Source organism: Anolis sagrei, chromosome 1 (assembly GCF_037176765.1).
Source record: "Anolis sagrei isolate rAnoSag1 chromosome 1, rAnoSag1.mat, whole genome shotgun sequence".
NCBI lineage: Eukaryota > Metazoa > Chordata > Lepidosauria > Squamata > Dactyloidae > Anolis > Anolis sagrei.
The window spans coordinates 235,212,079-235,239,883 of record NC_090021.1 but is presented as its reverse complement, the minus strand read 5'-3'; the positions used below and the strand labels follow the sequence as shown (position 1 = coordinate 235,239,883).

At 40.2% G+C, this 27,805-nt stretch overlaps 1 protein-coding gene across 2 annotated transcripts in view; it reads right to left on the bottom strand.

Annotated features, from left to right (window-relative positions):
- COL18A1 (collagen type XVIII alpha 1 chain) overlaps positions 1 to 27,805 on the bottom strand; it is a 191,993-nt gene that overhangs the window by 126,567 nt on the left and 37,621 nt on the right. Inside the window, exon 3 of one of the 2 annotated variants that reach the window (XM_067462128.1) lies at positions 1,356 to 1,406. The exons of the other annotated variant lie outside the window; for it this stretch is intronic. Coding sequence (XP_067318229.1) covers positions 1,356 to 1,406 — 51 coding nt within the window. The remainder of the gene's footprint in view (positions 1 to 1,355; positions 1,407 to 27,805) is intronic. 2 annotated transcript variants of the gene reach the window in all.

The window sequence follows — 27,805 nt, the reverse complement described above, 5'->3', positions numbered from 1 at the left end:
GGAAAAAAACCTGGTTGCTATTAAGGTGTGGGTGTAGCTGATTCAATTTCCAAAGCATGAAGTGTAATTGATTATACCCTAGTTGCAAATTATGATGCATGCTTCTGAGCTGTGGTTAAGTGGATTAATTTACAATATTAGCACCCCATGGCAAAGTCCAGGGATTTCTCTCCATTGCTTAATGACTATGGGCTTCAAATTAGAGAAAACTGTAAAGCGGAGGAGGAGGAGTTGGCAAAAGTGCCTATCAGGAACTAACACTGAGCAATAGCTTTGGCAGACAGGGTGTCTCCATTGCTTTGCACTCCAGGCTATTAGCAAACTGCCTGAAAGCATGGGGCAAAGGAGTAAGAAGGCAAAAAGACATGTGCTGCTTACATTCATGGATTTCTCCACCACCATCAGCAGCCCAGCAAATGAAACATAGACAAAAACCAATGGACTAACATTAGTCTTCTTCCTTGGTTTACATGTTCACTGGCAAGGGTTATTCTCTTGGGAGGGAAGAGATCCAACCTTTCAAACTTGGTTCTACCTGTCAATGACTGAGGCAACTGTGCACCTTGCTTACCTATAATCAGGCCTGGAAAAATTGCCCTTTGTGGACCACAGTTTTCAAAAACATTCAGTGGCTGTTCTGTTCTCGGAATACTGGAAGTTGTTTCCCAGAAAAATGTTTACAAACTTGCCAATATTGGTAATTGTCTGAAACTCCTCTTTAGCATTGATAAATGATGGTGGTGGTGGTGGTGGTGATGGTGATGACGATGATTAATGCTTACCCCACTTTTATTCTCAGGAACCAAGACCCAAAGCGGTTCACAACCTTTAACAACTATACAATATAAAAACCCAATAAAAGTAAAGGTTTCCCCTTGACATTAAGTCCAGTCGTGTGCAGCTCTGAGGGTCGGTTCTCATCTCCATTTCTAAGCTGAAGAGCCAGCGTTGTCCGTAGACATCTCCAAGGTCACGTGGCCAGCATGACTGCATGGACCACCATTATCTTCCTACCATAGTGATATCTATTGATCACATTTGCATGTTTTGGCACTGCTAGGTTGGCAGAAGCTGGGGCTAACAACGGGAGCTCATCCCATCTCACAGATTCGAACTGCCTACCTTCTGGTATACAAGTTCAGCAACTCAGCGGTTTAACCCACTGTGCCACCATGGCCCCATTAAAAAAACCTACAAAATATAAATACTAAAATATAATTAAATGTTATCATTATTAAAACAAGCCAGTTAAAATCATAAAAATAAATACATATAAAACAGTTTAAAACAATTCAAGTACAGTATACACACCATCCCCTGGCCATTCTTTAAAACTTTCTGCCATAAGATCCTACCTGAATGAATGACATCAGTAAGACAACAGGGACCGGGCCATTCTAGCCTTCCTGGAAAGCAAATTCCAGAGTTGAGAGGCAGCCACTGAGAAGGCCTTTGCTTGAGTCTCCACCAACCATGCTTGCAATGGTGGTGGGATCAAGAGGAGGGCAAATGCTAATCATTTCTGGTACTGTGTTGGTCACAGCAGTTGCAAACTATCTGGCCATGAGCAAGATAAACTATAAATTCGTCCATCCTTCCCATTTCCAAACAGCCACAGGAAAAACTCTTTAACTGAGCAAAATGCTCTACCCTCTTGGAAGGCAGTAAATACTTTTTGTAACTTCTTGCCTCATTAAGAGCTCTGGAAAACTTGAAAGGCTGGATATTCTGATTAGCCTAATAAAGATTAATGTGGATTTTCAAATTTCCCTCAAGGCCAATATGACTACCATCTCTTTTGCTATTGTTTATGCTATCTTTCAAAGACAAAATACACAGTTAATTTATGGAATTGGCTGTCACGCGATGTGGTGATCCTTTCTATGGCTTCAAAAAGGATTTAAAGTAATTGATGTAGGATATAACTTGCTATTGGTCACAGCTGCAATATATTTACCTTCAGTATCAGAAATAATGCAGAGGCTAAATATCCCAAAGGCATCAGATCCTGTCTGATCTTGGCAAGAAAGCAGGGCGAGCTCTGGGTAGTACTTTGATGGGAGACCTCCAATGAATACTGGGTGATGTAGGCTAAATTTCAAAGGAAGGAACTGTCAGAACCACCTTGCCTAAGAAAGCCCTTTGGAATTTGTGGAGTCCCCATAAGTCAACCAGCAATCTGAGAGTGCAGACACACAGAGATAGGATGGTTCTCAATATCAGTCACTAGAGAACGTAAATAAGATGCTATTTTGCCTGTGAACTTCCTGCAGGCTTTTAGCTGGCCGCGCACAGGACTCAATGATGGTAAACTAAATGTACTCTTGTCCTAATCCAGAGCTCTTTTTCTGATATTATCTTCTTGAAATGAATGGTAGTGTTAGGATGTCCTAGCATAAGAATACCACACTGATAAAACAGATTATTATATATAGCTAATATACTTACAAATGGGAATTGCTATTGTACTCTAGCTTTGTTGCCACTGTTGACATTACTGTCTAGATAATTAATTTTAAATATTATTGTAACTGAACCTTTGGTGGTTTTTTAATTGATGTTCTTTTTTTTTTGCTAGATAAAATTTAATTGACAGGTCATGTTATTATTTATCCACCCCCGAGTCTCCTTGGGGAGAGAGGGCGGAATATAAATAACGTGTTGTTATTATTATTTTATTAATTCTAGGTTGTATGTTATAATTTGGGTTTAGATGTTGGTTTATTTTGGGATTTGGCTGGTTTGTTATTGTATGTGTACTTATGTTTGTATCAAGGCACTGAATGTTTGCCTTTTTTTGTTTGTTGGAATCCACCCTGAATCCCCTCGGGGAAATAAGGTGGAATACAATTAAAGATTATTATTATTATTATTATCATCATCATCATCATTATTATATAACTAACACTTTCTATCTGTGACAGCAGGATTTAGTTAGCTACCTTCCATAAGAATAGTCTAAAGACCACAAAACTCAAGGGATTTATACGCTATGAGTCGTTTGACTTCACAGAGGGAGCTTTTTGCAAAATCACATTCTAAGCAGGAACTTAGGAGCCCCCGGTGGAGCAGTGGGTTAAACCCTTGTGCCGGCAGGACTGAAGACCGACAGATTGGAGTTTCAAATCCTTTGTGACCTCATGGATGAACTCCTGCTCCCCATACAGGGACATGAGAGAAGCCTCCCGCAAGGATGATAAAACATCAAAACATCCAGGCATCCCCTGGGCAACGTCCTTGCAGACAGCAAATTCTCTCACACCAGAAGTGACTTGCAGTTTCTCAAGTCGCGCCTGACACAAGCACAAAAAAGCAAGAACACTTGTGATATTTGTATTATATATTGGAAGTCTAATCTGTGTTCTATATTGGAAGTCCAAACGAAGAAACATGATTCCACCAACCCAAAGAAGACAGCTGGGGAACAGGTTAATTTTAACCCCTCCCATGTTGAACCCCAAGAGAAACAGAAGGAAAAGAGAAGAAAGAAATCTGCTTCAACAGAAAGAGCATTATTCCTCACCATACTGTACAGCTGGCCTTTAGACTTTATTCCATTTTATTCCATTTACACAGCTACATAAATAAATTTTATACCCAGTACTGCATCTGAAGAAGTGAGTTTATATCCACAAAAACTCATACATTACTTTAAAAAACAGTCTTATGGGTGTTCACATGCTTTTTTTTCCTTCCCTCTTCTTCCTCCTTCTTATTCTGCAAGAGGCCAACATGGCTATTTCTTTGAAAACCTTACAATTCAGTGTCAGAAAGGGTCAGTTACAAGGACTAATTTCACATACTTTTTCCCCCTTTCTCCCCCTTTTTAAAATAAGAACTGAAATTGAGAAGATGTTAACTTGACAATCTGGGGCACTGCATTTGCAAAGAATTAAAACTCAGATCAAGTACATGGGTGGCCCACAAATATCAACTCTCTTCTTTTTGACCGATAAAAGAATCTTCACACGTGTCTTTCTTCTGTCGCTGTGGTTATCACCAATCATGAGAGGATACAGCAGTGCATTATAGCATGGTGCAGTAAATGGGATAGCAGCAATTTTAAAGAGAATCCAAAAAAGTATACACTGATGTTTCCCACATATACACAAACATATTTTTAAAAAGCTGTAGAAAACAAAAAACAATTATTCCAGAAGGCTGCAAAAGAAAGAGATCCCCCTCCTTCTCCCTGGTCATATGGACCATGAGAAGGGCAGGGAAAATAGAACTGTGTTGATGTTGTTGTTTATTTGTTCAGTCACTTCCAACTCTTCTTTGTGACCTCATGGACCAACCCACGCCACAGCTCCCTGTCAGCCGTCACCACCCTCAGTTCCTTCAAGGTCAAGCCAGTCATTCAAGGATACCAGCCTAGCTGTTTGAACGATCCACTCCTATGAACCACCTCAGAGATTAAGATTGCCTGGGGAGGCCCTGCTCTCAGTCCCAACTTCTATGCAAGCTCAGTTGGTGGGGACGAAAGACAGGGCCTTCTCAGTGGTGGTCCCTCGGTTGTGGAACTCCCTCCCTAGTGATATCAGGGGAGCCCCATCCCTCCTAGTGTTTAGAAACAGAGTCAAAACCTGGCTCTGGGAGCAGGAGTTTGAAAAATAGAGCAGTGCAGGTATGTTAGTACAGAATATGTGCAATTTGACTAAGGTTTGGCCTTTAGACTACGACTCTGGATGACGTGATTCATTGAAATGTATTTTTATTATACTTATTATGTTTTAATTTTTAACTGATGTTTTAACTGACGTGTAATTGTAAGCCACCTTGAGTCCCCCTTGGGGTAGAGAAAGGCAGGGCATAAATAAGGTAATAAATAAATAAATCCATTGGGACTGTGCTATTTTATAACAGTCCAGCTTGCACTGGAGCCAGTCTTCTATCCACACTCTGCCTGAAGTGCAGGTCTGTCCTGGAGTTTCAGAAAAACTGTGGAATATTCCCCAACTTTGTTTAATATGGGATCAAGCCAGTTTAACCTGCATTAAGGACTGGAAGTCCTTGGGCATTGCTTGGATATCCATACTTCTGGCACACTTCAGGTTATAGGACTGGTGTGACTGAGCCAAAGATTTCTTTCTGATAGCTGAATTTTGCTAAACCTGTGTGATGTTTGAGTCAAATGTAATGAAGAGCTTATGGGCGAAAAGCAGACTGAGAATAGGATCAGCTGTTTAAATAGTAGAGCAATATCTTTATTCATTTCCAATAGGAAGTGTTGATGTGCCAGTCATCTTCCTTTATGAATGTTAGGCACTGACAAAAGGCTTTGTAATCTATTACATGGGGTTGATGAAAGCTTTAATGCCACTCATTTTTAATGCTCTGAAGTGCTAACATCCCAAGGGCCTGTGAGAAACATTATTGCTGATGGGAGATTAATCCTTAGAGAACACGGAAGAGTTATAATAGTTATAATAGTGGGACAGCTTGGACTACAGCTTGGATTTCAACTCCATTTCTGGGAGCTGTCAAAAGAGTGGCTTAGATAATAGGACTTTAGCATGACAGTTTGGAGCACACCTTAATTTCAGAAAAAGAAGGAAATGAACTTGACATTTCCCAATACCTGAGAGTCTTTTCATAGGTAAAGGTAAAGATTTCCTCTTGACATTAATCTAGTTGAATCCAACTCTGGAGGGTGGTACTCATCTCAGTTTCTAAGCTGAAGATCTGACATTGTCTGTAGACGGTTCCGAGGTCATGGAACTGGCATGACTGCATGGAGCGCCATTACCTTCCTGCCGAAGTGGTGCCTATTATCAACTCCCATTTGCATTTTCGAACTGCTAGCTTGGCAGAAGCTGGGACTAACAACAGGAGCTCACCCCATCACGTGGATTCAAACCACTGACCTTCCAGTCAGCAAGTTCTGCAGCTTAGCAGTTTAACCCGCTGTGCCACTGTGATCCCTTACAGATTTTTCATACTATACAATTGTAGGTCTAAGGGCAATTCCAGACAGCAATTTATTGCAGGCAAAAATGGGTTAAAGTAACCTACTTTTGCCAGCATTGTTATCCCCACACTCACCCAAAAACAACGGGCTTTCCCCGTTGGTGTCCCCATGCCCTCCTGGTAACTTCTCACTGTAGAAATGGCACACCAAGAGGCCGGGGTGGTTGTGCAGGAGCATCATTTCTACATGCCAGGAGACCTGCCAGAAAGGGCTAATGGTGCCCTGTAAGTTTCTTATTTTAAGGACTCTCAGAGGGGTGCCCACTTTGCTTCTCCGGGCTCATGCAGCCCGAAGAAGCAAAATGGGCTATGGGGACTGACCCCGGGGCTGTGGTCAGTCCTCACAAGGCCCATACTCCATTAGACTCGGGCCTTTCAGGAAAGTCTAAGGGAGCATCAAATTAATTTGAGACAAAGCAAGGTTTTCCTGCTTTGTCCCAAATTAATCCTCTTTTACCAGAAATGTCATTTGGATGCCTCAGGTAAAAGTCGGACAGGGCCCGCATTTTGAACCCTGTTCAAAAATGATTCCAATTCTGGGATTTTTCTGGAGAACCAGTTGAAATTTATAAATATCCCTCCATAAACTACAAATCCTGGATTTTGTTGTAATTGAATAACAATTGACACAGCAGTCTTGTTCTTCTCTCCCTGCACTAATCTCTAAAGAAACCAATGAGGCAATTAGTCAAACAGATAAAGCAAATGCTGGAGGTTAAGTATGTCCATGAAAGGGGAAAGGCTGAAAAATTCTGGAGACAGATGGTATCTTTAAAACTTTACAATTGTTTGTGATTACAATCTCAGTTTGAACTGAACCAGAAAAAAACCGATAGCCCAGATACTCATTGACCAACATTTGTTTATTTACTGGGAACCAAGAGGAAATTGCTACATCCCAGATCAGCTGAACTCAAGCTCCTGATAAGATATACACAGTTTAATTGTAGAGATTATGTTGCCTTGGAGTTATGCCAAATTTAGGGATCTCTGTTTATTAGTTAGATATGCAGATGTGTTTTATGTAAATATAAAAATACCAGGCTTTGAAAACCAAGAAATAAAGGAATGTATTTCATATTATGCTGCCTAGGTGTTGAGAGATGGCTAAGGGGACCAGCTATTAACCACACATACAGATGGGGATATGTATGTATCACTTTAGTGTAAAACGTTCAAGATTTTTATGTGAAAATAACTACTGCGCAAACATTTCACATATTACAAATCAGGGGAATCTTTAGAAGTTGTCTTGTTACTCAGAATTTTATAAGTTATTATTGGCTCTTGTCATGAACAATCTCCACTATTTGTTGACTCCCTATAAATTCAACTTTGAGCCTTACATGAATAGCCCATAGCTCCTTAGAGACTATTTTACAAGCATCATGTTATGTTGACTCACAGTCATTGCAATGAAGCAAATGAAAGATGCCCATCAATCATGATCATCTTCATCATCATATTTCCATACATAAAAATATAACCATGTGGATGGAATACAACTTCATATTCCTAAAAAGGATTGGTAAAATTCACAGGTTCAAACTACTTTCTTGTGTGTGTGTGTGCGTGTGTGTGTGTGTATCTGTGTGTATCTGTGTGCTAGAACAAGATGGATTCCATCCTTAGTATAAGGCTTAATTCAATGTGCCATTAATTCAGAACAACAAACATGTCAAAATTGTATAAGCCGCTTCCCTTCCATTTCCAAATAAACACATAATTTGGATATTTCCTCCTATAACATCCAAGATGGAAGGACATTCAACTCTAATAAGCTGGGCACTCATCCCAAAAAGTGATTTTGCTACCAGCCTCTTGTCAACCTCTCTAAATTAATGAGGAAGTGTGTCATAATGTTCACTGCATGCAGATAATCCTAGTCATCTTATTGTTAGCAGTATTGACAATAACCTCATAATGCTCAAGGAATGATTAATTTCTTTGAGTAAAGAAGACCCCTTTCAAGCTCATCTCCTTGTGGATTCTTTAATCTTAGAAATTAAATATGAATTCAATGTTAGTTAATATTTCACAGCACCATTAGTGCCATTCATAAGGGGACCTTATAAACACAATTACTCTGAACATTAACTTTCAGAAAAGCACTTTGAGTTCATAATTGCATGTGCAAGGATCCAGGGGACTGGAAAATTAATTATTGATACTCTATTCCTGCATATAGTACAGAGAGCAGAACTGAAACCTACCTACAGGAAGGATTAACAGAATTGTGTATATTCTTGGGTATTGATAACGTATAGCTATGGACATGACTACAAGGATTCACTTAAACCTAGACAGAGCTTGGTGTTAAGTAATACAGTTTCATATCTGAAAGCATACACTAGCAATTTCTGGATTCTAACCATAAACATTAGGATGGGGAAAACAATCTGAGTGGCCTGATTAACCATACTGAGCAGATAAACAGCAACTAAATGTCCTTGGCCTATTTTTAAGTGACCTTCAATTTCCTTTCCATTTACAGCATCTCTCCACAAAAGAGAAAAGATGAGCAATGTAGGGTAGCACCACCCACTGTTTTAACCTTGTTGTTGTTGTTGTTGTTGTTGTTGTTGTTGTTGTTGATGATGATGATGATGTGTACCTTCAAATCATGTCTGACCTACAGCATCACTTAGGTGAACCTATCAGAGAGCTTTCTGGAGCTGAAAGTGACTTGGACAGAGTCACCCAGTGAGTTTTCATGGCCAAACCTGGATTTGATTCCTGGTCTCCTCTCCAGAGTTGCAGTCCAACACTCAAACCATTACACCACCCTGTTTCACACTCCTAGCATACAATCCCTAAAATAGAGAAGCCATGAACAGCAAAAGATTCCTTTCCCCATCTTATGTTAAGAATTAATGACCCCCTTCTAGATGAGGACTGAGTAACAGCACCAAAGAGTCCGGAGTGTTGTCTTGTTTCATCGTAAGGCACTAGATTCATCCAAATTAACAGAGTACATGGAGTTTTATTTCCTACTGGAAATGGTTTTACTATCCTTAGTTTACAAAAGCTTCTGAAAGAATGGGACATTTATTAGTCTACTTGACACCAGAAATCTATAGCACACAGGGGTTGTGTCCATATCTGCACAATTATAGCCGTTTGACATCATTTTAACTCCTATGGTTCCCTCTTATTGAATCCTATGATTTCTAGGTTAGCGAGAGGCTTAGAATTCTCCAGTGCGATCTAAGTACCTCATGAAATAGGATTCCATAGGATATAGTCATAGTTGTTGATGTGTCATCAATCTGCTATAATTGTGCCATGTGGATACAGCCAGGGACAGCTTCAGCTAGCTTGAAAAGGATGCATTCTTCCTACGCATTAAGACTGTTGGTTATTTGGAAATATTTCCGAATGGAATTTAGTGAGACGGCAAAGTAAAAGTGGTTAAAGTCTGAAATTATTACAGAAGGGTCAGAAAAATCTTTTCTAACAAATGAGGTTATAGCAAGCAAGTTTTGGAGCAAAAACAGCTGGAAAGCTTCCTTTCCTCTGAATTTTAAAGAATTTTAAGGAATGAATATTAAGGAATGAATATTCATTTTTAGAAGTACAATATTTAAGAGAGAATATTAGTAGTTTACACACACAATTGTGTGAAAAGCAAATGTTAGGAAGACAATTAAAGGAAGATTAAACTTCATTAAGTCACATCAGACAAAAGAGACCACACACATCACAGGAAGAGAAAAAAAGTAAGCACCCAAATGGAATTTGCTTAGGAATAGTTTTCAAAGTCTGTTTGAAAGACAGCTGCATTTCTACTACCAGAGGCTTTCAATGTCATGCTTTGGACACAGTGCAAAACATTTGGACATATAAAGGCTCTGTGTAAGGAAAATAGTTCTTCTACAGTACACAACTCTGTATGTGAAATTAAAGGGTAAATGGAAAACTATCACACAAGGCCATGGACAAGAGAGAAAACACAGGCAACAGGATCACAGTTTGAGTGAACAGGTTATCGCAATCACTTACCTGAACAATTTAAAAATAATATTTGCTGACATCTTTTTTTTACAAATTTAATTAAAGCGGCACTGAGGGGGTTTCGAAAGCTGGGAGTGGAGAGAAAGGAAGAATTCCACTACTCTAAATGTTTATGGAATGATAAATTAACTCTGTTTTACTTCACCTCCGGCTAATTGACAGCTTGGAGATAAGGTGACAGGGGGATATGATCGGAATGTGACCTCCCCACAGAGCGCCCCATAGACCCCCGCCCCATTTCCCCATTAATAAATTACCTTCCAAACTAAGGAGGGCAGAATGGGATTTGAGAATGTTCAACTAACCATCTTGCATGGGGAGCAGGAGATGGTTTGTTTAACCTTCAGTCTGTTTGCCCACACTGTGCAGCTCCGTTCAAGCATTAAATAATTCAGACAGAGTCAAAATAGGCATCTGATCCATTTTCTTTGTTCTCAGCAGAAGAGGAAATCACAGTGATTGGACATCTTTGCAGAAAGAATTTGTAGCAGAATTGAAAAGTATCGGTTGGCTTCCACGGAAGGTGGCCTTTAATAGAAAGTTCTCAGATAAAGTAACGGTGCTGTTGCATTTGCATGGTGTTTCTATACACTGACAGCAGCAGCAAGTGGATAAAATAGGATTCTCCTTCAGGGTTAGAACTGCTATTAATCCCTATAATTACCACTTTCCAAGAAGAACTTTCTACGTGAAAAGAAAGAAAGGCCTGTCATTCCAGTTGGAAATTACAAAAATCAAAACATACCCATAGGAACCTGAAAGTCCACAGATAAGGCATATGACTGAATGAGGAAAAGAAAAATTGTGTGTGAGAGAGGGGCCATTTCATAAGATATAATTAAAAGATAAATGTCTGCATAAACATAAAATATGAGCAATGAAAATTCCCTTTTTGATTGATCGTATAGACCACAGTGAAACCACATCCGTAATAGTCATATCCTTTCTTTACTTAGTTTGTTCATTACAATCTAGTCCCATTACTTTATACAAAATGTACATATTTTCTTTGCTGTAGTGATAAATAATAAGTTTGGTAAGCTATACACTCATACCAGTTTGAAAGTAAACTTGGAACAATGAATGTGTACAACAGAGACTTCCCCACTAGCTCTTTTTCTAGTAAATGAAGGTTTCTGGGAATAAAACATTTCCCCAATTTTTTCCATTTTTTCCTTTTAATTCCTGGGGAAAGGAAATACTCCAAATACATAGAAGGTGCTTCTGCCTGATTTTCAGAGATACCCTCATTGCAATATTCCATAAGTTGCAGAAAATGTTGTGGGATAAAGGGCAAAGACATCTGCTTCCACCAGACTAGCTGCACGCATTGAAATCCAACCCAGTATCTATACTCTATATCAGTCATTCTCAACCTTTGGTCCTCCAGTTGTTTTGGACCAACTCCCAGATATCCCAGCCAGCTTACCAGATGTTAAAAACTGTGGGAGCTTGAAATCTAAAACACCTGGAGGTCCAAAGGTTGGGAACCACTGCCCTATATTGATCCTGCATTGCATTGGAATAGATATCATTCAACAGCAGGATAAATTTCACATTGTATATCAAGTCAGGACACCTGTAGTCCTCCAGATGTGTTTGCTCTGCAACTCCTATCTCACTTTACTTACTCCTTCACTGCAGGAGAACATGCAGGTCAAGAATAGGGCTCCACAGTCACCTATGTACTCACCGCCAGGACTCCGCACTTGGAGGACAATCTTACTCAGACAATGAGGGATAACCTAAGTAAGTAAGTAAAGTTAGCTAAAATCATCTAGAAGGCTACAGCTGCCCATTTCCTACAACAAATATTAATCAGATCTTTGATGCATCTGCCCTATACATGAATGTGATGTAAACAGTGAGCATCTACTAGCATTTAAGTCTGATGGAAGCTTTGGTCACTACACAAGCATGTAACACAAATTTCTTGAGATATTATTAATTTTGTATGGCAGCTGGTCAATAAGAACAAGATTTATAGTGAATAGAAGTTTGTAACCAACTCATATGGTCCAGATTGGCGCCCATGGGGAGGAGCATACTCAATGGCAATAGAGTATTCATATACTGACAAATCTGTGCCTAGCCTTTGGATCTTATTTGTTTGTACCAACATTTCTTTGGGTATCTGCCTTTTGATTCAGTCTGCAAAAATACTGATTCATGCTTTTTATTATGAAAGCAAAATAATTTTCTTCTCCATAAGAGTAAAACAGACAGACTACATGATTCATGAGCTTTGGAGGAATATACAAGGGAAAGCCCTGGCTGGGAACAGAGATAGATTCTTGAGTGTCCACCCTTTAAAAGTTATATACACAAACTGAGCAAAATGCTAAGCATTGCTATCCCAAGCTGAAAGTTTAAGAGTCTATCTGACTGAATGTTGTCCCTCTTTGCACGCCACATTAAAATGAGAGTTTAAAACATACTTATTATGTAAGTCATATCTGTTTAATCAAAACTAATGGCTATTTCACAGAGCACATAAAGAATGTTTGCTAATTTGTGAACTGTGCATTTGTGAACTGCGCAGATTTCATGCAGGTATTGATGTGTACTGCTTTGAAATGTATGGATCTGATAATTTTTATACATATTTGGAAATGAATAAATAGATAGATAGTAGATCATGGTCCCTGAGTAAGGAGGTTCACACTCCTGAATATAAGGTCCACAGATGTTCTGTTTTCTAAGTGATGTCAGTCCCATATTGGTGTCACAGGGACTCCCCAAAACCTTGACTTGCTGAGAAAGCACTAGCGGTGCTCCCAAAAGACCAACTATGAGCATTTGGTTTGCAGCAAGAACAGGTAGCACAAGCTCCAAACATACCCTCAAAAGACAAAAGCCAATCTGAGGTCATGTTTCTGCATACTGTATTCTCTGAATGTGGTCTGTTGAGAGTGCGATCTGGAAAGAACAGATGCCAGTCACAGCCACAAGAGACCAACTGTAGACAATTTAGTATACAGCAAAATGGCACCATACTGGGATCATGCAGGACAAGAGTAGCTGATGCCCAGTCTTCCCATTCTCAGATGTACAGGTGACTGAGAGAGAAGTATGTGAGACCCACTTCATGTATCATGAGAGGAGGGTGTCTTGAAAGCATCCAAGGCCCCTGACAGATCTCAGATCTCAAGATTTCTTTCATGAGAAGTCCTTTTCTCTCATGATTTGAGGCAGATCTTATATAAGTTGAGGTAATGCATACTCGCCAGTCTTGAACTGTATGGACAGTAATGAATGCTGATCTATATCAAGGTCAGAAAAACCTAGAAACCCTACACACTGCACAACAAAAATTTTATGAGCTTAAGAACAGTAACTTGTGACCTCATCATATGGGCTGCCAGAATCACTACGCAGTGCCTGTCCAGGGTGTGGAGAACCCATCATCCCACATCGCCCAGCTTACCCATTGCCGTATCCCACACGGAGAAGCATCAGCCACCCAGTTTCCCTCCGTTGATCCAATACAACATGGGAGGCTGTGGTGGCATGCACCAGTTCATTTTTACTTTTGTGGCGGAGCCCTGCTGGAAGAAGCTCTGTGTTGTGGGATGGGAGCCAGCAGGCTCTGTCACAAAAGTAAAGATGAACCAGCACATGCCGCTGAACAAACTCTTAGATGGTTTTTGAATCATTTTATCACCAAAATGATACAACATCCAATAATCTCAGTGAAAATCAAGTGGGTTTTCAAATGATTGAGACAATGATATAATTTATCATGTATCAACCATTTGAAATTCCACCTGCTTCTCACTGATGTTATTGGCTTCTTCCCAAGTCTCCAATCCAGAAATAATGGGAGAAGCAACATTTAACAAATATATTGGTCTATGGGTTTTTCATATATTGGTTGATGTATTTAAAAAGAAATTGGAGCAACCCTGCTAGACAGCTGCCTGAAAAGCAGACTCTCATTCTATAGTGTCCTAAAACTGTATCCTTCACATTAGCCTTTCCCAACTGGGATGCATGACACATCTCATCATCCCCAGAAAAAAAACCAATGGGAGTCAAAGACCAATATTTGTGGAGAGTGCCAGGATGGTAAAGGCATTACATCATGCAGATTGCAGTATGCAACAAGCACAGAACAACACACGTATAGTACATGTGTGCCAAGAGTACCCAAAGGCAAGGAAAAGCCTAGTAAAACAACTCAGGTGAATTAAGCAAGGGAATAAATCCACATTCTAAAAAGGTGTGCTCACTCTGCTCAGCCCACATTTGCTAGTCAAAAAGAGCAGGGGGTGGGAAGATCTCTCTCATCCATTACCAGGACACTAAGATCCCGAGCATGAAGCAAAGTCCTACCAACCCCACATTAACAGAAAACTATTTATTTTATTTCAACAAAAATTCCCTCTCCCTCTTGATGTCCCCAGTCCCAATGGATAGTAACTGAGGATAAAACAACAAGCAACAACTTACATTAAGACACTTTCTCAGTTGGTATGTTATATAGTTGTTGTTGTTTTTTTGTTTATGGATTGCCTTTCATCACAAAAAACAAGGTTGTTTATGACATAAAATCAATGTAACAACAACATCAATAATAAAACATGTAATAAACTATCCAGAGTTCAAGAAAGTTGAGTATGAAGATCAGAGCCACAAAATACTTCAACATGCCTGCATGTTTTTACAAACTTGTGGAAAGCCTAACTTATAGGTGTCAATGGTATTTTTAAGAGGAGAGAACTGCATAACATGGAGAGCACAAAGGGCCTGGTTTAAGTTAACATTGTATGGTGCTAGCTGAAATGGCACAGTTAGGGCCCTTCCAGACAGGGCTGAAAATGTAGGCCCTGTCAGACTTTTACCTGAGGCATCCAAATGACTGGAAGCACCCTGTGTTCCAAATGCTTCATGATTCCTCTCGGGAGATTCATCTAGATATTATATACATAATTTGAAGTCAGAGGAGTACCCTTTTACCCTAACTGCATAACTTTCAGGAGGATAGGCTATAGTCAACTAGGGCTGAAACATGCTTCTGGGTAGGGGGGGAAAACCATATACAACTGTGTCACTAATTTCCAACCCATAGAAACATTGATAAGAATACAATATTTAGTGTGTCAAATGCCATCAAAGGGTTGAGTAAAAGCAAAAGAGTTGCTTTCTCCTCTCAAAAATCATGGAGTAGAATAGACCACAGACAATTCAGTCCCCAAACCAGGTATGAATTCTGTGTGGTATAATTATATTTAATCCACAGACAATACCCTGCTGTCTAAGATATTCTGTGACTTGTTAAAAAAATGAGATTTCAAAGCTCTGATAATCCATTTCCTCCATAAGCGTTGGCAACTGACTTGCAAAAGCAACTTGCCAAAAAAAGGGGAAGGAGTGTATTCTCAACCAGTCTGTAGTTGTTCAAAACCTTTGGGCACATGGTAGGTTTCTTTCAGAATTGACTACTACCACCTCTCTCAAGGTGACAGAGATTTCTCTCATGCACAGTGATGCATTTAAAACCTTTTGAAGCCCCTCAACTAGCTCCAATAAACCACAATGGAGAGGATTCAGGAGTACAGACTCTACAAGTACCCTGTCCACATGCTCTAGCTGCTCCTACAAAACCTAGCTAGATGATTCATCAGACACTTCTTAAGTACTTGCCACAACATTGGCATTTAGACTAAAGAGGAGCAAAATATCCTCATGGTGCATAGCAAATGTGTTAAAACTGGCTTTGAGGGCTCTACGGCTCCAGTCACTGGGCTTAACATTAACAACCCATGAGACACCAAAAAAGAAACCTTCTTGCTGACAAATTGAATGTGTACTGGAGGCAGCAGTGTAAATTTTCTTTGCTACTTTCACAGCCATACAACAGACCCAACCATCTGCTCTTGTGTTATGATCAGTCAATGGATAGGGAGCTATGGAGCAGACAATTAAAAAGACTCATAGACCAAATGTTGCACAAGAGCCAGGGGTCAGACACTACCAAAAGTCCTTCTGCATTCAACATACATTTACCAAACTAGATAGCTTGACCTTTGGACAGATGCTTCGTGTTAACATTTAGGGGCAAGTCTACGCACTGTATTTGAGTTCTCAGCTTGAAATTCCCAGCACAAAGTCCAAAACACCTAGACAGCTGAAGTTTGCCCATGCCTGCTGTAGACGATTGCAAGCAAAAATGGAACAACATCTATCTTCTCTCCAAGAGCTCACTGGCACATCTCTTCTATGGTCCATATTTCTAAGTATTGCTCTTGGATATTGTGGTCATAGTATGTAATTTCCTGGAAGTGCTGGAAAGATATTTCAAGACCCTTACAATAAAGTGTGATGAAAGAAAGCACTTTTCCTAGGCAGGGGACTGTATGTCAATTTGCAGGCGATCCAGACAGCATATGAGTAATGCATTCCACAAATGCTGGAATTGTTCAGAGATAGGTTAGTGCAGATCCGAACGTGAAACCAACAAGGCGTGGCACACTTCAAAATATACTGCTTTTTTCCACCCTCAGGGACCTAATTTCTCCCAAAACCTAAATTTTAAGGAACACCTGAAATCTGGCCTGCACAACTTGTGACCTGTCAAGCTAAGCATAGCCTACATGTCATCTAAGGCACTCCAGGAGAAAATTGATTCATTTCCATTTTTTTTCCTGCCAGACCTTGTCCATACATCATCATCATCATCATCATCATCGGAGTCCCTGGTGGCGCAATGGGTTAAACTGTTGTGCCAGGAGGACTGCTGACTGACAGATCAGAGGTTCCAATCCAGGGAGAGAGTGCAGATGAGCTCCCTCTGTTAGCTCCAGCTCCCCATGTGAGGACATGAGAGAAGCCTCCCACAAGGATGATAAAACACCAAAAACATCTGAGTGTCCCTTGGGCAACGTCCTTGCAGACGGCCAATTCTCTCACAACAGAAGTGAGAGACTCACGTCGCTCCTGACATGGGGAAATCATCATCACCACCACCACCATTACCATCATCATCATGGGCCAAGTATGATTGTCTTCCAGAGGTAGAATTTTGGTGGTGGATCCATAAATGACTGTGAAGACCTATTCTGGATCCACATCATCTTTTATACTGAGGGCATAGATTTCCACATGGAGTGGTCCTGACAAGGGTTTGCTTGATGCACCTTCCTCTTGGCACATCTCTTCCTTTCCCCTTGTATTTGTGCCTCTTCAAATCCCATAGCACTGTTGGTAACAGTGACCTCCAGTTACAACGCTCGAATACATACACATGCATCAACAACTAGACTTACATTTCTTTTCCTTGAAACCTATGAGCCAGTGGTGATGCCATGTCATGATGAGGGCCTGCACTTCAAAAATTAGTATTGGATTTGCACTATCCCTTAGTTATGTCAGGGAAAGTTTATTTTCCACTTGGTGACTCTGCCTCCCCTTCTCCAGTCTGTCCCTTGAAACTCCAGAGATAAAAAAGCAAGTCTTCCCTTTTGTTGTTCTCTGGAATGTTTTTTACAAACCCCCTGAGATGGCCCATCCTGTTCTGGTGTCAGTAATTTGAAAAGAATCTTAAACTAAATCTGCCTTGAATATTATCTAGTCCTGTCAGTTAATAAAAGTTCCTTTACCACAGCTTTCTCTTTCATCTGTCTTTTCCACTGCTTCAAATAAATCTATTCCTTTTAGCATGAGCTCTGAGAAAGATTTATATTCTTGCCCGATTCCAGAATCTAATCTCATCCACTATGCCTGATCCTTTGTGTATGATTTAAAACAGAGCTCAGAAATACAAAGTGACATGGTCTTTTGGTATTTTGAGGAGTAGAAGTGTTACGTTTGGTAATGTGGATGTAATGAAATTATGTTTCAAAATTAACAAAACTAGGAAGTGTGCTGTGAGGCCTGATGGCAGGCCCGGTTAGTTCTTAACCATTTTTAGGGCTATGTATTGTTGAAGGCTTTCATGGCCGGAATCACTGGGCTGTTGTAGGTTTTTCGGACTGTATGGACATGTTCTAGAAGCATTCTCTCCAGACATTTCACCTGCATCGTTGGCAAGCATCCTCAGAGGGCTTTTTTTCGGGGGGGGGGGTATAAGGTGTGAGCACTGTCTTGCCTCTTTGGGATCCAGGAGCCCACCAAGGTGCAAGATGGGTGTGTGGACAGGCCCCCAAGGAGTCCCAGGACTCCCCAGCAGTCTGTCCCGACAGGGCCCATAGCCCATCAGACCTGCACCTTTCACAAAGGCGCAGGTCTAATGGGCTATCCGATTAATTCTAGATCAGGGTTTCCTGCTTTGTCTTGAAATAATCCTCTTTTATCATTTGGACACCTCCAGTAAAGGTGCAACAGGGCCCGAGATATGGGTCCTGTCTGGATGGGCCCAAACAAAAGATAGCATAATGATAGCATAATAAAAAGATCCCGACACTCCAGCCCTTCTCCCCCTTCCCCCCATCAAAAATGTAAGGAAAAAAGGAAAAAATACTTTTTATACTTATGTAAAGGTTGACATCATATACAATTTTGGTGGCAAAAATTATGGATTTTGATATGGATAAGTTGGGGTAAAGCTCAGAACAGTTATCATCAGATCCATTCAATGGAAAGGCAAAAGTGCCAGCTCCACCTCAAGGGGCCAGTCATCCCTGGACACCACTGCCACCATTTTCCCACCCAAGTATTCCAAAATTGTCTTTTGCCACTATAGAGGAACTTCTGCTTTCTCTAACAGCTTTTGTAATGCTTGGATGGAAAATGTTACAGTTGATAGCTGCTTTCCCACCTCAGAAAAGATGCAATTTTTGTCTGGCATGGTGGGGAAGCACCAAGAACCCCCTGTGATGGCATGCCCGAGCCTTCGGGAAAACTATATTGTCTGGCTTTACTCAGGGGCTATTTGTATACTTTCTGTTAAGATTAAGACTCTTAGCAGACAAAGGCACTTTGAGGCAAAGTGAAAAGATTACCAAATGAGTTTACTGAAAAGAGGATGAATAAAGGGTTAACTCCACCCAGGACTGTCATAAGATAACTTAAAACAATACATTACAAACAGAGATCTTGCTGGATGCAGTCATCTTTTGGGGGTCTTTGAAAGTCTCTCTTGCCTCTTGTGCAAAGTGGTGGATTATAAATTGTTGCTTACGAACTGTCTTAATCTTCTCTCCTGTGATGCTTAGGCTGGTCAAAAGCTTCTTTTGTCCTTTGGACTGTTGGTATAATAATACTGCTAAATGCAGCAGGTGCTAAGAATGCCTGTTTGGTTTGATTGGCCTAGGATTGCCAGACAATGCCCCAAGCCTCTAGTGACTGTAGAAAAGGAAGGAGTCCAGAAAGAGCTCTATACAGGGAAATGAAATAAACCAACTAAGATTGGCTTCTGGGGGGATTTTAAGCTCCACCCAAAACCTAATACAAAGGAAGATATCTACACTATTGGGAAGGCCTTTAAACAGGGGACACTAAAGCAGAGGAGAAGGCAAAGCCAAGACTTCACACCACCAGAGAGAGAGATTAAAAGTGGTTGTTTAACTCTCTCTCTCCAACTCTCAGAACTTACTTTGTGCTGAGAAAGCCAGAAAGAAGCCTCTTTGCTTTCTCCTCTGCAGCAGGAAAGCACCAAAAGAGCCACCAAAGAAGAGTGCACGGGGTCATTAAGATATGCCATTTTAGTATTTCTACACTTACTAACAGGCCTCCATTAACCGTAATGGTAAAAACAATAATTTTACATCTAGTTCTGTGGTTCTCAACCTGTAGGTCCCCAGATGTTTTGGCCTACAACTCCCAGAAATCCCAGCCAGTTTACCAGCTATTAGGATTTCTGGGAGTTGATGGCCGAAACATCTGGAGACCCACAGGTTGAGAACCACTGATCTAGTTCCATTCTCTCCAAGAGGAATAGTCCCCACTCTCTCATTCAAATAACTAATATGGTTTCAAAACTAATAAAACTTAAAATAAGTTCAACAGAACTGGACAACCCGAACGGGATGATTTTTAAAAAAATATTCAAAGGTTATAACAAGAGCACTCTGTTAAGAAATAGAGAACAGCATTGTTCAGTAGGTGGCCCATAGTAGTGGGGTTTCATTGACGTCATGGTTTCAAGTAATGTGAAGTTCACTTGATGATTAATAATGTTAAATCATCACAGTTTTCCATGAGATCTGAGTGCAGCCTACATACTTTCACAACATTCCCCCTCTGTTCCCACACTTAGTCACATTTGTCAGCAAACAGACGAGATATATACACATTTAAACTTGTTTACAAAAATACAAAAGGCCAGTTGAGAAATTTAAAGTTATTTGCCATTTGTCTTACCCATCTACTTCAGTAATCATATTAAAAAAGAAAATATTTCCCCTTAAAATCAACATGTTAAGCAAACACAAAACCAAAAATCTGAGGAAACATTTCAAATAACATAGATATCTGGGTTGTTGTAGGTTTTCAGGCTGTATGGCCATATTCTATCAACATGGCATACTTCTGAGAGAAAATGTTTATCAGGAATCCATGTCATGACTCAGAATAACATTTTTGCTAACTTTAAAATGCACCTAATCTAGTTCAGGGAGCCCCTGGTGGCACAGTGGGTTAAGCCACTGAGCTGCTGAACTAGTTGACCAAAAGGTTGCAGGTTCGAATCTGGGAACCAGCATGAGCTCCCCCTGTTAGCCCCAGCTTCTGCCTACCTAGCAGTTTAAAAACATGCAAATGTAAGTAGATCAATAGGTACCACTCCAGCAGGAAGGTAACGGCGCTCCATGCAGTCATGCTGGCCACATGACCTTGGAGGTGTCTACGGACAACAATGGATCTTTGGCTTAGAAATGGAGATGAGCACCAACCTCCAGAGTCGGACACGACTAGATTTAATGTCAGGGGAAAACCTTTAACTTTACATAATCTAGTTCAGAAAATAAAATTTCTTCATAGATAAACTTAGCACATCCCTTCGCTCCCCACATGAGGATTTTCATAACATATTTTGGTCAAGGCTGAAGGAGATAAAAGTGTGTAGTGTCTACACAACAACATTAAATGTACCCTTTCAGGGAAGATGTGAATCTTAACCTTTTATTTTTAAGAACCGATGTGTGCATGGAGATACGTACCCAACGTGAATCATGCCCATATAAATTGAATCTTAACATTATGCTGAAGAATTTGCTCCTAGGGTTTCTCCTTTTATCCACAATGCTTGCATTGTTTGCCAACAATTGTTAATTATCAACAGAATGAAAGACTCTGCTATTCCCAGCCTACAGAAATGGGAAGTTGGCTTTACGGTGAAGGTCCCTTCTGTCTACTAGGCAACAAGCAGGTAGGATGAAGCTGGCAAGGCTAAGGCAAGAGGTCCTTTCCAGTATTGAAGATAGCATCAAATAAAAACAACAAATACATTAAAAACACAGCATAAGGGTCTAATCAACAACTATGGATTCAGAAGACTGGTGGAAGAATAAACAAGCAAGAAGACTCAGAAAAGCAAAAATATTCTTAGGAGGTCTTGCTCTAACCTTTTCTAGTTTGACAATATGCAAGCATAGGCCAATCTCATATTCAGTGCCCTCCCAGTTGTATCTATATATGATCCCCTGTCCAGTAAACAATAGAGAACTTCATTGTGAAAGCCAGTATGACATAGTGCTTGAAGTGCGGGAGAAGTCAATTCAACCCCCCCCCCCCCCCAGCTTTCATATTTATTGAGATTCCTTTGGGCAGTCACTTTATTTTAGGCTGTTGTGAAGTTAACATGAAATAAAGCTACTGCCTGAACCAATGAACCACATATACTAGTTCTAAATGCCTTGGAGGAAGGGCAGGATATATTTCCAGCTTCACATTTTCATCTAAATATAATACAAGCAGAAAACGTAGAGATATTCCAAAGAAGAACCACATCCCCGGTAGGTAGCCCTCCTAAGCAACATGTGAGGGCAGTTCAGTCTATAAAATATCTGTCCCTTGACATACCAGACTTCACCATAATGAAGTGATTGCCCACAATAGACAGGTTACATCCAAAATTTGCTGATTGTGGGGTTTTTTCCTGAATTCTCCTTTCCTGGCTTTCACATCTATTTTAAATATATATTTAAATTCTTCCAGAGGTAATGGAAAGCAGTAGTCATGTGCTAAAATTGATCTGTTTCGTGCTCCGACTTTTCGTGGGGCCCTGATCCGTTTTTGTCTGAACCTCCCGAAATTGGGAGGTAAGATATTTGTTTTTCATTTTCATTTTCATGAACATTATTTGGGGGGAGGGACACTTCACCTATAGGCCCAAAGCACCCAGGCCTATGGGTGCAGTCTTTGGGCTTATACACCTAGGCCTGGCAGGACCTGCAGCCGAGCACCAAATAAGGAGCACTTCTCACTCGGTGCTCAGTTGCAGGCCCTGCTAGGCCTAGATACATAGCCCCCAAGTGTCTGGATGCCTGCCGCCGAGCGCCAAGTAAGGAGCACTCCTTACTCGGCACTTGGCTGCAGGCCCTGTGAAGCCCGGGTCCGGCCAGGCTTTGGGGCTGTGGGGCCTGCATCCGAGCACTGAGTAAGGAGTGCTCCTTACTCAGCGGTCAGCTGTAGTGCCTGACAGGCCTCACGCAATCCATCCGAAAGGCAGGCCTGCCTGCCTTTTGTATCGATTGCACTTTCGTTTCAGGAGGGGTCTTTCTGTTCCATGCCATCCAAATGGATGGAATGAAACAGAAGCATGAATGAAACAAATGGGGCAAATATTGGGACCATGACTAGAAAGCAGTAACATCGTCATATGGCATTAAAGGAAATATCTACATTCTGAACTGGAATCCTCCTGTGCATAATCAACCACTGTTTATTAGAATATTTGGAAGACCAAGAAAAAAACATGGACAGATTAGAAAAGAGCTTATAGCAAAAGATTCACACAAATTTCAGTTACAAGCATGACTTTCCCTGGCCCCAAGGCTAAATGATGGCAGATAGCCTAACACTGTAAATTAATTAACCTAGGAATGTTTTCCACCCAGAACTTTTTTTCAGTGATGATCCTGGACAATGCAACTATTCTGCTACTTCATAATCATAATTCTGAACCATGCCTCAAGCCAAAAGAATCCACCATGTAGAAGAACAATGATGCAGATTCACTATGATCCTACAAGCTACGTGTCATCTTTCCCAGCCACATGAAGGAGAGGGCATTTGTGCATGTCATCAGGCTAAGGACAAACAAGAGAGGACACAAAAGTCATGATCAAATTGTGCTACTCCATGCAGATCAGCAAGGAGCTCTCAGATCAGACCAAAGACAGAAGATGTGGTTTCAGTGTGAGAGAGAAATACACCAATCCATAGCTAGCAACAAAAGACCTCTATGTATGGAAAGTTCAAGGACCAAGCCTACAAGTGCCCAATGGTGTGGCTGGTAGGCTTCTAGTTAACCCAGGAAAATGTAGATGAGCTGACTGTATATTCATATGGGTGCTGAAATACACATGGCCACCAAATGGGTGCAATGATTTCAACATCCTCCATATTAAGATGTTGGTGAAGACAACCAGTTCCCCTCCCATACAGTCCTGTCCAACATCCAGACCCACAAGTTGCCCTCCCCATGCTCCCTCAAAGGGATGACATCAGAACAAACCAATGAACAAATTAGATCCGCCACCCCCATCTTAACCATACATAATGTGTGGCATAAGTTTGAAGAGCAAGCCGGCATGTGTCCAACGAAGTACTGCAGTTAATTTCTAGTTACTTATAATGGAGAAAACATGGGAACATTAAATCTTTATTAATGAGTCCCAGGAAAAGGGTTTTTTTAATCTCTGCCTGGGAACAGCAAGTTTTACTTTGAAACTCAGTCACAATGGTTTAATGCATTAGCTTTTAAACGGAACCATAACAAACCTCATCATGATCCTCTATAATTTCCACCAGTGAAGGTCAAATTAGAAAGTTCTCTAAAGTAAGAAGACCTCAGCTAATCAGTGTGTTTTTGTATAGTTACCTACCCTGATTCTTAGGAGTGAAGCAAACTATGAAAACCAAATGAGCAAAAGGTTAAGTACTGGAGAAATAAAATTACCATTTGTATAACTCTGATGAACTTCAAATAAACCATTCTTGGCTGCTTTGTAGGAAAGGCTATATAGAAATCTGAAAACTAGGTATCAGAAGTTTTCTAGATATCCATTACCTGACAGTAGACATCCAAAGATGACCATTACAGACCATTACAACTGTAAAACCCAGAAATAACATTTTAAATTTTAAATTAAGATTTAAGCAACATATGGATCTTTTTTCCTCATGTAAAGTGCAGTGTTCTCCACCAAATGTGTAATATTTCTTTCACCTGAGATTAATATAATATTTTCTTGACTTCTCCAGTCATTCGTTTATTTAAATGACTAGGAGGATAGTTTTTTGCAGATATAAAATCTGTGCATCCAATTTACATGCTTGCTGCACTGAATTTAATTTCACTTCTGCCCCACACTGCTCCCAAAAACAGAGAAATACACCAGGAGATTTTAGCCCAAAGCAAAGAAATACATCAGAAGATTGGAAAGTAAGGGAGAAATTTATATTGAGGCAAAGTAAGGGCAATGTTAATAGCCTCAGCCACATCATATTGATACTTCCTTTGAAGCTCTATTTTATTCTCACCCAAAGAAATGTGCTTTAAACTTTTAATTCATGTCTTATGTTTTGGTCTCTGTCCCATGTGATTAATGTGCATTTTATATAAATGTTTTGATCTGTATCTTTTATTAGAATGAATTTTAATTTTATTTGTAGAATTTTTATAGTATTTGTGTGTTTTTAACTGTGCTGTGACCCGCCTTGAGCCATGGGGACAGGTAGGTAAGAAGTAAAATAATTATTATTATTATTATTATTATTATTTCCCTGTAAAAATCAACAGAGTGTCTCATAGACACAAAAAGACAAAAAATTGTTTACTTTTGGGGACAGCAGTATCCCACTCTCTCCCATGGTCTGAAGTGGGAGAAGTGCTACTCCATTTACTACATTGTTATTTTTATTTATTTATAAATATACTTCTTCACAATGTATCAATAATAGCAGAGTAGTGTATAACGATATTGTCACCTGCCCATCACCCAACTTAACTTTTCTGTTTATTGAAAAAGAGCCACACTGGTCCTGCCAGCCTTATGCAGGCCAAGGAGGAAAACATCTGCCAAGTGAACAAGTGAGCAGGCAGGAGGTGAAGGACGTGTCAGATTTATGCACCAGCAATGAAGAGAAGAGCCTATTGCCACTGTTTTACAAGTTGGAGTTCTTGAGTCAGCTGGCAAAGAAAGTTAAAGCAGAATTTTCCCCAGTTAAAGTGTTATGTTATTGTGTTCTGCAACATTTTAACTGGGAGAGGAGCAAATTATACAAGGAGCTGATGTATATTTACTTTTCCCTCTGATTCCTGCTGATTTCCTTACTATAGCCTGCATTTTCCCTGCCAATCATATATGCAGTACGGCACTTGCGTGGCTTCCTGTTGTGTACAATTGCCTATGTATGCCAACAATTGATGTCAAAATAACTAAAATTAAACTACAGGAAACTTCTGTGCACGACAAAAGTCATCATAATCTCCATCATCATCACCATCATCAATCAACAATCCCTGACCTTGACCAAATCCTGCATAAAATGCCCTCAGATGCACTTTATCTCACCTTCGAGTGCAATTAAACCAGATTGTTTCGTCCCACCTAAACCTCCTTCCAGATACACTACACTGCTCATCTCACCTAGGGTTTTTAAAACTTTTAATCCTTGCAACTGGCCCTGCCCACTGTGTTCAATTATTATGATTTTATATTGTATTGTGTGTTTACTTTTTGTATTTTTATTTTCATTTATTTTATTGATTTTTTTGTTGTATATTGGCTTTGTTGTAATTGTTGGGCTTGGCCTCATGTAAGCCTCCCCAAGCCCCCTTGGGGAGATGGTAGCAGGGTATAAATAAAGGTTTTTAAATAATAATAATCATCATTATCATCATTTGTATTGCATCAGCACTGCACAGGGCTCCTTTCATAGAATCATAGAATCAAAGAGTTGGAAGAGACCTCACGGGCCATCCAGTCCAACCCCCTGCCGAGAAGCAGGAATATTGCATTCAAATCACCCCTGACAAATGGCCATCCAGCCTCTGCTTAAAAGCTTCCAAAGAAGGAGCCTCCACCACACTCCGGGGCAGAGAGTTCCACTGCTGAACGGCTCTCACAGTCAGGAAGTTCTTCCTAATGTTACATGATCCCCTTTGCCCCTTTTATCCCCAGAAAAGCTTCTAACATCCTAAGCACATCCATGAAAGGGAAGTAGAAAACTTAACATTACTGCCAGTTTCACTTACCGTTTCAATCTACAAACTGTGTGTGAACACCTAAGATTATAATGTTTACTTCACTTCCAAGTTTTGTCCTGTTAACTTCTCAATAAACTTTGTTCTCTTTCTTTATGATTCTCTGAAACTGTATGATAATTTGACTCTTTACAAACAGTGTTGCAGAACACTGTTTCTAGTGCAGGTCTCTGCCTCTACAGGACACAAACACCAGATAAAAGGTATCAAAAATCTCTGCACCAGGCACTGAATTGAGCTGCTCATACTAGAATATTTGTAGCACGTGCCCTTACCAATTTGGAGGGACCGGGTCTGTTAACTGTAATAGCAAGACAGAAAACCACAATCAAATAAAGATTTTTATCAACAGACGTTTTCCAAATGTGAGTGTCGATTTGTACTGTATTTCATCAGTCATTGCAACTTTGCTGATCTTTTTACCCATTTGACAATGTGTTTGGTTGCAAGTCATTCATAGACACCCATAAAAAAGAAAGCTAGCCAACAGCTAACCTCAGCATTTCTCGTTCAGAACCACAAACCATGAAATACTGCTTGTCAGATACAACTGTCAAGCTGCATTATTTGTTAAAACCAGCTCATTGGATATTAGTCTGAATGTGGATACATCTCATCTTGCCCCGATCAGTACTCTTCTTCCTTTTGTTAGTATCAAAGCTAGTATCCCATTCAACAAAGTAGAAATCTTCATATGATAGATTGCTTAAATTATATCTGGAACTGGACAATGCTTGACAATAAGGAGACGCTAATGATGTTGTTTTTATTGTTGTTGTGGTTTATGTAATTGAAATGCTTTAAAATGTTCTATGATACTGTGTATACTGTTTTGTTGGAAACCGCCTTGAATCGCCGATAGGCTGAGAAAGGCGGTATACAAATACAGTAAATAAAATAAAATAAATAAATAATCCTGCGTTTGTCAGTAACCCCTTGCAGCACCAAGCCAGACTGTGCATCTGAATAAAAAGAAAGAATACTCTATTCCGCTTTGGTCAGACATCACCTGGAAATTGTGTCCAATTCTGAGAATTACAATTTAAGAAGGATCTTGACAAGCTAAAACATACCCAAAAAAGGCTGGTCAAAATGAGAAAAAGGTTTGGAAGCCAATCCCTGTGAGGAACAGCTTAGGGAGCTGGGAAGGCCAGTTATGAAAAAACTAGGCAAAATCCTGAAATGTGAGGACACATATATACTGAATATCAAAGATAGGATAGTCCACGCCTTTGTATTTCCAGTTTCTATATATGGTTGTGAAAGCTGGTCTGTGAAGAAAACTGATAGGAAAAAATCAGCTCGTTTGAAACGTAGTGCTGAAGAAGAGTTCTACAGATACCGTGGACTGCTAAAAAGACAAGTAAATGAGCCCTAGAGGAAATCAAGCCTGAACTCTCTTGGGAAGCCAAGCTTATGAACTGACACTGTTGTATTTTGCACACATCG